This window comes from Uranotaenia lowii, chromosome 3 (genome assembly GCF_029784155.1).
Source record: "Uranotaenia lowii strain MFRU-FL chromosome 3, ASM2978415v1, whole genome shotgun sequence".
NCBI classification, from domain to species: domain Eukaryota; kingdom Metazoa; phylum Arthropoda; class Insecta; order Diptera; family Culicidae; genus Uranotaenia; species Uranotaenia lowii.
Genome location: NC_073693.1, coordinates 253,561,714 through 253,573,473, shown reverse-complemented (window position 1 = coordinate 253,573,473; position 11,760 = coordinate 253,561,714). Strand labels below are relative to the sequence as shown.

The following is an 11,760-nucleotide window of genomic DNA, read 5'->3' as shown; positions in this document are numbered from 1 at the left end:
TGTATCAGCGTCAATTTAAGCTGAAATCAAACGATAGGTTAGTAAGTAGGTGTGTAACAGGAAGCCCACCATTAGTTCCGAAACAAAAACATTTAGCTCCTTCGTTTAACCGATAGGTGTTTAGAATTAATGGATTGTCATCAATTAAAACATTATCTCACGTGGCGAATCACCGGAGTTAATCCGTTGATTTTTTTTTTTTGTTTTCCATAAACATCGAAGACTAGGAAAAGGTTTGGCTTAACGGCTCTCTATAAGGTAAGCTAAAAGCGTTTGGTAGAGTGTGAATCTTTGGGACCTATTTGACGCTTTCAGCTAGAGAACAGGTGGGAAGTGCATTTTATAAAGATTGATGATCGGCAGTTTTTATTTTCGAAATCATTCTGGAAGAATTTAATCGATTGGAATCGGAATTCTCGGAATCAGTGACAACATTGGTAATTTAGATAAAAATGGAAATTTATTATTCTTTTTCGAAGTTGTCATTTGTTGGCCTAGAGAAAGGTACGTACAGCAAAAGAAAGTAGAAATTGAACACTAATTGTCCCAACCACTCAAATATTCTAGGACCGTGTCTGAATCTCCTAGACAAGGTGCAGAGTTGATGGGCTGGGGTGCTGTTTGATAAAACTGGGGAACCGATCCTTGCGAATACCACGAATATGCTCCAGGGTAACTGGTCTGATACTGGTAGTAGGGATACGGATACTGTTTTTGTTGAGTCCCAGTTGATCCTAGCGATCCAGTTGAAGCTGGTTGTTGGTTATAGTAGGTTGGACTAAAGGACGGTTTATAGGGATAGGGTTGCGGTTGTTGAGAAGCAGGGTATTGAGTTTGAACTTGGGGATATTGAGATTGAGGATACTGAGATTGAGGATATTGAGATTGAGGATATTGCGATTGAGGATATTGCGATTGAGTTCGCACTTGAGGTACTACTTGAGGTACACCTTGAGGTTGCTGAGGCCTCGTTACTTGAGGTCGAGGTTGTTGAGGGAGCTGTGGTTGTTGCGGTTGATAGGGCACGAACTGCTGTAGGTCATTTCCAACCGAAACACCAGAGTTCGGAAGTGCTGGAACGCTTTTTCCGACGGGGTTGACGACAGTTGTTTTGATCAGTGGCCTCATGGTAACTGTCATCCAGACGGGATCCACTACATCTCCCAAATCCGGATTTGCAGGATATTGGCGATCCGACGAAGGGAAATCATTGTCTTCCACTTTGATCAAGTGCTGAGGAAAGAGAAGGTTTCAATGAATCAGAATATAATTTCAAGAGATTTACAGTCCCCCCACAATCATGGGTCACACACAATTATTAGTCACCGATCATTAGAACTGCTGATATCTACTAATCTAAAAGAAATTATTTCATAATATTATTTTTAGTTTATTGACAATATCATCAAAATGCATTAAAAACATTATTTGTGCGTTTGATAACAGTAAAATTGGTGTTTAAATACTTTTTATCATAGGTGAAGTATAAGCTGTCGAACTATCGCATAAAATTTTAATGTTATACTTATAAGGTTGACATCTTAAACCGTTAAGCCCCTTATGCGGGTATATCAAAGATTCCAACCAAATGAATTTGTCCCATGTAAACACAATGGACGAGTTTACATTTTCCAAGTGAAACTGAGTGAATGAAATGCGAAAATTCAATAATATTTGGCAAAATAAAAGTGACCCATAATTGTTAAAGAATCCACCAAGTTCCACACAATCATGGGTCACTTTTTTGCGAGCAAAACAAAACATTTCTTGGTTGCTAGCTCAACCCAATTGCCCCTTGAATGTATACTAGCAAATAATTCCTCTGAATGTTTGCCAGAAACTTGTTGATTTTCATGTTGATATTCGGGTGTTGCCATGGACTTCTATGTGACTAATAATTGTGGGCAATTTGACTAATAATTGTTTCAAGCTACAATTTTGAACCATTATTGTGGTTTTGAAAAACGTTGATTGTTTCGGTTAATTATTTTAGTTTTTAACAAAATTTAATTTAAAAACACATGAGAAACCAAAGAGGAAGTATTTAATGACTGAAATTCATGCAAAGCTTGATGTTTGGCTAACTAACACCCGAATAAACGAACATTTTGTGGTGGAAGGATACGTTAATTGACTTATGATTGTGGGGGGACTGTATATAAAAACATAATTCTAAGTATTGCATGAAAATAATAAAAGTTGAATCGAATCAATAGCTATAAATAAAGGGTGTTCGGATCGAAAAGTGGTCAAACTAAATCGCAAGTGAATCGAGTATTTGTTTACTAAAAATTAAAGTATCTTCCATTTTGAATTCCAAAATGACGCCTGCCATCACATTTTGTACAGTCACCTTAACCACTTTCTTTGCCGCAGAACGCCAGTTTTCTTTGAACTGCTTCTCACTGCTAATAGTTTTTGGGTCTTCTTAAGGTTCTGCTTAACTACCGCCCAATATTTTCCGATTGGGCGAAGTTCGAGTGTATTGGGAGGGTTCTCATCCTTGGGCACAACCTGAAAGTTGTTAGCGACATACCACTCCAAGGCTCTTTTTCATAACAAGTCATGTTTCTTCAGATAGCAAACGCGAAATCACGTAAATTTTCTGGTTGAAGGTCCCGATTGCAACAAAAATATAGCTTTTCAAGCACTTGGTGCAGACAACCAGAAGTCGTATTTTATTTTACAGATTATATCGCATAGAATGTCATTTAAACTCATTTTCGTATATCTGCACTTACAATGTGCGGCCCATGCATATTCTTAATCGTATTTAAATGCATTGCATGACTTTATTACGACAAGAAGAGAGACTCGTATTTATGTGCATATGAACTCGACCTTTGTGTACGACAATTCGCAAAAAATCTCTGAAACGACCGATATACCCCAGACAACCATAAGTCGAATTTTATTTTTTTCAGATTATATCGTATAGAATTGTATTTAATCTCATTTTCGTGTATCTGCACCTACAATGTGCGGCCCATGCAGGCCCGTGCGAAAGATCCGTTCATGGGGGGGGGGTTTTCGAAATCAAAATTTAGCCAAAAATAATAACAATACCAAAAATACACAAGAAATAAGTGAATTTATTTCTAAACCATTTTTTTACTTAATTATCACACAGTAAAAAATAATAAATTCTTATTTTAAACTAGAATTTTGTTTGAAAATAAATTCTAAGCAGTCTATATACCATATTTGGAATCAATATTTATGAAACACCAGAAAAAGAATGCAAATCTAAATTTCAGATAAAGCTTCGGCCATAAGAATTTTTGCACAGATAAAGAATTCATAAAATATAACACCAGATTTTTAAAAAAATCAGAATTTTCAAATAAATGTCAGATCATGTGAAAAATAAACCATGATAAAATAATCGTTAGAAAAATAGTAATGATTGTTATTTGTTATTCATTTTATTTTACATTTCTTTTCTTCATTTTCACGATTAGAAATGCGAATTCTCGATTAGAAAAAAAACCATTTTGAACTTCAATAGTTGATTACTGAATTTTATTTGATAAAAAGAAGAAACTATTTCATTATTTTTTTTTCAAGACTTCCAGTGATCAAAGTCAATGATAAAACCCTTTGCTATATCAAAAATCGTCCAGTAATTAAAATAAAAGGCAAAAAAGTTCTGAAGTTCAAAATAATAACTTTATACATATATTTATAATACAACATATTCAGATATACTAACAAATTACAGATTAGGAAAAAATCAATAAGAAACTGATAAAATAAAAAGTTTAAGTTTTGCTTTAAATATTCAAAGCACAAAGGTAATACAAATTTAGTTAAGATTGTGCATTAAAATTTGTATTTAAAGTTACTTCTTCGAATCAAATCAATTAAAGATAAGATTAATTAAAAATCATGATCGATTAAAAAAACATTATTGAATATGATGAAAATTTGAGAACCTCTTATACATTTTCAATCGAAGGTTTCATTGTTTAAAATTTCAAGATCTGAATATTTTGTCACTATCAATTGGAATATCGGGTCCAGAAAAGGACAGAAGGTGAAAACTATGTTTTTCGTTGTTGTGACTTGTGTTAGACCATTTCGGAAAGGAAAAAACCAACTTCTTTCTTGGACGGTTAACACCAAAAATAGATTTTTATTTCACAATAATAAAACATTATCTACATTATCTACAAGATTATGTTTTCAGAACATAAAAATTGAGATTTGAAAAACGAAGAAAAACTTAAGAAGAAAATTTCGTAAAATTTAAATAATTGTAATTAAAAATTCCGCTTTTTTAAATTAAAACATAATATGAAGAAGAAACATATTAGTTGTTTAAAATTTTAGAATTTTTTTTGTCATTCAACTCGTCTAATCATTTGAAGAAGATTTAAAAAACGAATTTAATTTATGACCTAATGAAATTGCATTTTTAATGCTTATGATTGAATGATTGCCAAGTTTTGTCGATCACCTTGATGAAGCAACAAATCTACGGTTACAGAAATCTAATTCTGAATTTGTTTATTATTTTATTATTAAGGAATAATATTTCAAAGACGATGATGCATGATCTAAAAAGTCTCTACAGTTTATAAAATTTTTTAAAGATTCATTACAAGTATTTCTCACATTACTGGATTAAGTTTTACAAACAATTCAATACATTAAACAAAATTTGTTCAAATCCGCAAAACAATTAAATTTTGATTTTGAAAATATTTAAAGTTCAATTTGGTTTATAATTTCATTTAAAATGCGAAAAAGTACACAAATTGAAAACCTCTATAACTTTTTCGCAGAACTTAAAATTATTGGAAAGTTGAATATTGATTTATACCTTTATTTTTATATCTTGTATTTGTGATTTAGAGTTTTGTCAAAATAATGCAGAAATTTCTTAAAAAGATTTCAAAATATTGGCAAAAGTTATTCAAAAAACAATATTTATAGTAAAACTACATCTTTAGATACAGGGCATCTAAATTAGTCAAAAACAGCTTCCAACTTGTTGATGCCTAAAATTTGTATTAAATGAATTAATTTTGAAGTAAAAATGTTTCAAGATCTGAATTTGTTTGGTAACATTTCCGTATAAAAACCCATTCTAAAGACGAGGTAGCGTTTTTGTATGTCAAGTGTAGAGTTTTAATGCTAAAGATTGATTGAATTGCTATTCGAAATTTACAATTAAATACAGTTTTCCATTCGTGAAAGGCATGTCGTAAAATTTAATGTCTTAAGCCTCAGGTGATTTAAGACTAATTTCCGCCGGAGGCGAGAAAAAATTCATACTTTCTTGTTAACAGTTATTCAAAACCTTTAAAAATCAAGTAATTTCTCTTTACGTTTTCGAAAATCTTACTTTGAAAAAATCTTCATGGGAGAGGGTCAAACCCCTAATCCCCCCCCCCCCCCCCCGTTCGCACGGCCTTGGGCCCATGCATATTCTTTATCGTATTTGAATACATTGCATGATTTTATTACGACAATACAATCCAAATCAGTATCTGGCTACCAAGATACTGAAATAACTCAACTTTCTGCGTCGCTCGAAAACTCCGAGTGTACGCAGGTCCTCCTCGAGCTATATCCATGTCTCGTGCCTGTAGAGAACAACCGGTCTAATGAGCGTCATATACAGGTTACACTTCGTGCAAGGTTTAAGTCTTCTCGACCACAGTTGCTTGTGGAGTCCATAGTAGGCACGACTTCCGCTGATAATTCCCTCCGGATCTCACGGCTGGTGTCATTGTCTGCGGTCATCAGTGAGCCGAGAAAGACAAAGTCTTCGACTATCTCCAGCTCGTCACCGTCGATCGTGACCTTGTTATTACTGGACAAGCGGGTTCGGTCGGTCTCAGATCCGCAGGCCAGCATGTACTTCGTCTTGGACGTATTAATCATCAACCCAATCCTTCCTGCTTCGCGTTTCATTTTGCGGTAGATCTCCTCCACCGCCGCAGATGATCTGCCGACTATATCAATGTCATCGGCAAAGCAGATAAGTTGACTGGATCTGTTGAAAATCGTGCCCCGCATTTCGCCCACCGCTCGTCGAATAACACCTTCTAGCGCCACGTTGAACATCATGCAGGATAGACCATCACCTTGTCGAAGCCCCCTGCGCGATTCGAATGAACTCGACAATTCACCCGAAATCCGCACACAGCACTGGGTTCCATTCATCGTCGCCTTGATCAGTCTGATTAGCTTCCCGGAAAAGCCGTTCTCGTCCATGATTTTCCATAGCTCGTTACAGTCGATCGTGTCGTATTCGGCTTTGAAGTCGATGAATAGATGGTGCGTAGGGACTTGGTGTTCCCGGCATTTTTGGAGGATTTGCCGTAATGTGAATATCTGGTCCGTCGTTGACCGTCCCTCCATGAAGCCGGCCTGATGACTTCCCACGAATCTGTTTGCTTGTGGGGTTAGGCGGCTGAGTTGGATTCGGGACAACAATTTGTAGGCGGCATTGAGGACAGTGATCGCTCGGTAGTTCTCACAGTCCAATTTGTCGCCCTTCTTGTAGATGGGGCATCCACTCCTCCGGTAGCTGTTTTATGTCCCAGATCCGCACTATCAACCGGTGTAGGCAATCGACGAACTTGTCCGGGCCCATTTTGATGAGTTCAGCTGCGAATGGCTTCCTTAACTTCACTCATCGTTGGGAGTGGCTCCTCTACGTCGCGTCGTTGGCGACGCTGGCGATGTACCTTCCTCCACCGTCTTGATCTCCTGCATGTGCGCCGTTCAGGTGTTCATCGAAGTGCTGCTTCCACCTTTTGATCACCTCACGATTGTCCGTCAGGATACTCCCGTCCTTATCCCGGCACATTTCGGCTTGCGGCACGAAGCCTTTGCGGGATGCGTTGAGTTTCTGATAGAACTTTCGTGTTTCTTGGGAACGATGCAGCTGCTCCAGCTCCTCGAGCTCCTCTTCCTCCAGGCGGCGCTTTTTCTCCTGGAAAATTCGGACTCGCTGCCTCTTCCGCTGTCGATGATTTTCCACATTTCGATGGGTGCCTCTTTGCACTACTGCTGCCCGCGCGGCATTCTCTTCGTCCATCACCCTCCTACACTCCTCGTCGAACCAGTCGTTCCGTCGAGTTCGTTCCACATAAACGATGACGTTCTCCGCACTGTTAATGGCTGTCTTGATGGTATCCCAACAGTCCTCGAGAGGGGCTTCGTCAAGCTCGCCCTCTGCCGGCAGCGCTGCTTCGACCGATTGCGCGTAGTCTGTCGCGACCTCAGGTTGCTTCAGTCGCGCGATATTTAACCGAGGCGGGCGCCGGTTGCGTGTGTTGTTCACTACGGACAGTTTTGGGCGCACCTTCACCATCACCAAATAGTGGTCTGACTCGATTTTGGCGCCTCGACTGGATCGGACGTCGATGATGTCCGAGAAGTGCTGGCTGTCAATCAAAACGTGGTCGATCTGTGATTGCGTTTGGTACGGTGATCTCCAGGTGTACTTGTGTGGGAGGCGGTGCTAGAAAAAGGTACTACGTACGGCCATTCGTTTGGAGGCGGCGAAATCAATAAGTCTGAGGCCGTTTTCGTTGGTCAGCTGGTGCGCACTGAACCTTCCAATTGTCGGTTTAAATTCCTCCTCCTGGCCGACCTGAGCATTAAAATCCCCGATGACAATCTTGATATCATGTTTTGGGCAACGGTCGTATTCACACTCCAGCTGCGCGTAAAATTCGTCTTTGTCGTCACCGGTACTTCCGAGGTGAGGGCTGTGCACGTTGATGATGCTGATGTTGAAGAACCGGCCCTTGATTCTCAACCGGCACATTCGTGAGTTGAACTTTCCCATCCACTTTTCAAAATTTGTCCGTTCGCGTATCAAAAATTCTTAAACTTGTGAATAATTTCGAAAGTTCAAATCACACAAAACCAACGGAAAAAAGGGAAAAATTAATTTAACAGGTCTATTACAATTCTTGGAATCAATTTTTTCTGTTTGGAAAAAGTATAAATGTTAACAACTTTTACAAATAAATGCATTTAAATACCTATATGAATGGATTTTTTTTTCGAAAAATGCGTTAATATCCATTAATTACGTTGCACGAAAAATGCACTTTTTTGACATTTTTTTTGTTCAGCTCAAAAGCAGGATTCGTTTCGACCTGGTAGAAACTGGTCGAAGACAATTGGAAAGAGACAGGTGATACAATGTCAATTCATTTATACTTGTTTCTATCTATTTCTACCAGACTTTATTAAACAGACTTAATGATAACTCTCTGTAAACACTTCTTGATTGTCTTATTCCATGTTGTTTGTTATCTAATGGTCTTTATGCACTTTATTTTGCTCTAGGAGCTCAGATTGAGGGTAGGCTTAATAGGCTTGGAATCGATTAAGTGAAATTGAGTTTTTGGAGGTCTGATATTCGGTTTTCCAACGGTTATTTTAGGAATATTGAATACCGATTATAAGAAGTCTCTCTAAGAAGAATCTTTGTTGAAGAAAAAGATACAAAACAATAATGAGTGAGTGTGTGTGAATTGCTTCTATTCTACAAACAGTCAAACATTATTTAAGTGTTGCTTTTTTTGATGGATCTACGCCTCACCGTTTAGCGTAAAATGCGTCGATCATGGATAGTAAATGAAAAAAAATATTCCACGACCAGAAATCGAGCTCGAGTCCTCTGATTATCTCTCCGACAGCTAACCAATTGGCCAAATCGTAAGATGGAAGCTGTAACTCTTTTATTCAGTTGACTTCATCGAGTGAAATTCGCTGCTAGATTCCACGGCAGAAAACGCTCATCATGCCCCGATGAATGGCGCTTATACTGCCCCAGTGGGGGGTTCTCATTATATCCCTACAGTGACTGATTTTCAGCTTTCGACAAAAAAATTTAAAAAGCATTTTTAATCGTTTTTATGTACTTTTTCAAGTATCAGCCTGTTAGGAGATAGACTTTGTTGGTGTCTAAACACGAAACAATGATGTAAGTCACATATTATAGCTATTCTCTATGGTTAAATAAGCGTCTTCCTTAGAGTGGTCATTATGCCCCTTATCTCCCCTAGTATCTGAAAATCACTAAACCCAATTTCACTCTTAAGATACACATGATTTTTCACTTAAAAACAAGGATCCAATGATTTTCTTCCATTCCAGTGCGACATATACATTTCACTGGGCAGTCACTTAAATTTCAAGTGAATTCATCCACATTCACTTCAGTCGTCACTTGAATTTGAAGTGAGAAAAAATATTCACTTCCCCATCACTTGAATTTCAAGTGAATGTCGGGTTGTAATTGTTTTTATTTTCAGAGTTCAAAATGGCAAATTCTAAAGAACAGCTTTTTAAGCTTATGCTGGATTTGGATTTTCCCAATTCTTTACTAGGTGATTTTGGCGGTAGTTTGTGTTGAACGTGATGATTTCATGAATTCATTGAGGGTCCCCGAAGATTTTTTTTATGTGAATGCACCCGAATAAAATTACAAGCCGCAAAACTTTCAATGGTGTTATATTGACACTCAAGGGCGGATGAGGGTTAACCCGTTGAGGTCATTCTTCCTCGAAAGAATTCTGATCATATCTAATTTCAGGTTTGAAATCAAATTTGGGATCGGAATCAGGATCAGGAAGTTGGTGCGGATCAGAAATAAATAAAATGTATGTTCCGCCTATGGATCCCGAGAATGCAAAAATGAAAAGCGAATGAATGCAAAAATCGTTAAAATATATTATGGTTAAAAAAGTTAAAAAAAAGTCACGTTTACCCTTTATTAAAAGTCGATACATATCTTTGAACACAGATTAAAATAATTTAAACTAGATTCCAATCACAAAGTTCGTGATGTTGCAAATGTCTCAATACAAATGGTTTATGTAAAAAATTACGAGAGAAATACAAATACTATGATAAAGCAATCAAAGTAATTTGAACCATGATCTACATATTCACGTTCTGATTTGAACTAGTAATGCGCTTTTGAAAACACAAATTATAATCTATCAACAGTAACACATTTCATTGATATGAAACTATACATAAACCAACAAAATCGTCGGCCGGGACGATGCATATACAATACATTCTATGCGTTGTCCCGGGTAACGATTTGGTTTGTTCATGAGGAAATAGTGTGCCCCCATGCCAGTGGAAAATAAACGAAAACGCTATAACATTTCGAAACGGTCACATCAACATGATAATTTTTCACCAAAACAGAAACAAACTTACAACGGTAGGTCCAGCAATTCCACAGGCAGCGATCAGGCACAGAACAAATCCAACGGCGAAGGAATTCATCTCGACGACAGTAATTCTAATCACTCACTGAGGTGCTGCTAGGTCGCTACCTAATCCGTTAAGATCGGCATCGATCGCAGATGACTGACCAGCCAGAGACCAACCCACCACTACAATGCAATTCAATGCTGCCGTCTTACAAGCGCAATCAATCAATTATCCGTGATATATTTGTTATTAAGTGTTTCCCCGCAGCTGCAGCAGTTAATAGTAAGTAGCAGCGCAGTTCTAACAATTCTAAACTTAATGATAGTGGTGACGCGTTACGCTACTCTAAATACAGAAATGCGCCGCGCCTGTTAATGAGTGGCCATTGAGACGATTTCCGCTCCTTGGCATACTGACGAAATGGTAGTAATGATGATGCACTCGATGATTGCACTATCGCTGTTCTCTGCCACCTTACCTTGAGCGAATGAGTCAAGTTCGAAGCCGTGAGATCGGTTGCATCCAACAGCATGCAACAAACTGGTTCCTAGTAGAACTTCGAGAGCGGGATCAAAGGAATTGGGATTCCTGAGCCAGGCAGATAGTCACGTGAATCATTAACCGGGGCGAATATGGAAGGTTTTATGCAGGGTTGAGAATGTCATCCAAAAGACAGTCGCGATCGTGACAGTCGCATAACATTTTCCAATGACATTCGAAAATGTCGCAATGACATTGACGGTCATCCAAAAAAATGTTAAACGACTGGAAAAAATGTCATTCGATTTTGCAATGACAGTCGCTCAGAAAAATGTCATCGAATTATTCATCTCGATAACATTTTTGACTTGCGACAGTCGAAGATTCTGTTGGTCCTCTGACTGTCGGAATGACATTTTTGAATTTTCGATTCCGTGACTGTCATGGAAAAATTTTAAAAATGTCATGGTTTTGACAGTCATGACATTCATTGGCCACGGCCAATCTGGCCGGTTCCGAAACCCGGAAAATCAAAATGATCAGATTTTAACTTGCGACACATCATTAGAAAGCTCTTGGCCTGTACATGGTGGGAATTGATAGGAAAAGTGGTTCGGGCCATCTGGTCCTGGCCACGGCCAATCTGGCCGGTTCCGAAATCCGGAAAATCAAAATGATCAGATTTTAACTTGCGACACATCATTGGAAAGCTCTTGGCCTGCATATGATAAGAAATGATAGGAAAAGTGGTTCGGGGCCATCTGGTCCTGGCCACGGTCAATCTGGCCGGTTCCGAAACCCGGAAAATCAAAATGATCAGATTTTAACTTGCGACTCATCATTGGAAAGCTCTTGGCCTGTACATGGTGGGAATTGATAGGAAAAGTGGTTCGGAGCCATCTGGTCCTGGTCACGGCCAATCTGGCCGGTTCCGAAATCCGGAAAATCAAAATGAACAGATTTTAACTTGCGACACATCATTAGAAAGCTCTTGGCCTGTATATGATGGGAATTGATAGGAAAAGTGGTTCGGGGCCATCTGGTCCTGGCCACGGCCAATCTAGCCGGTTCCGG

At 38.4% G+C, this 11,760-nt stretch overlaps 1 protein-coding gene across 1 annotated transcript; it reads right to left on the bottom strand.

Annotated features, from left to right (window-relative positions):
- Positions 1–441: 441 nt before the first annotated feature.
- Positions 442–10,578, bottom strand: LOC129756211 (uncharacterized). The gene is made up of 2 exons (XM_055753026.1): positions 10,210–10,578; positions 442–1,233 (listed from the first exon to the last, which is right to left on the bottom strand). Exons 1-2 carry the CDS (start codon positions 10,276–10,278, stop codon positions 538–540), a joined length of 765 nt encoding a protein of 254 aa, XP_055609001.1. The 5' UTR covers positions 10,279–10,578; the 3' UTR covers positions 442–537.
- Positions 10,579–11,760: the final 1,182 nt, after the last annotated feature.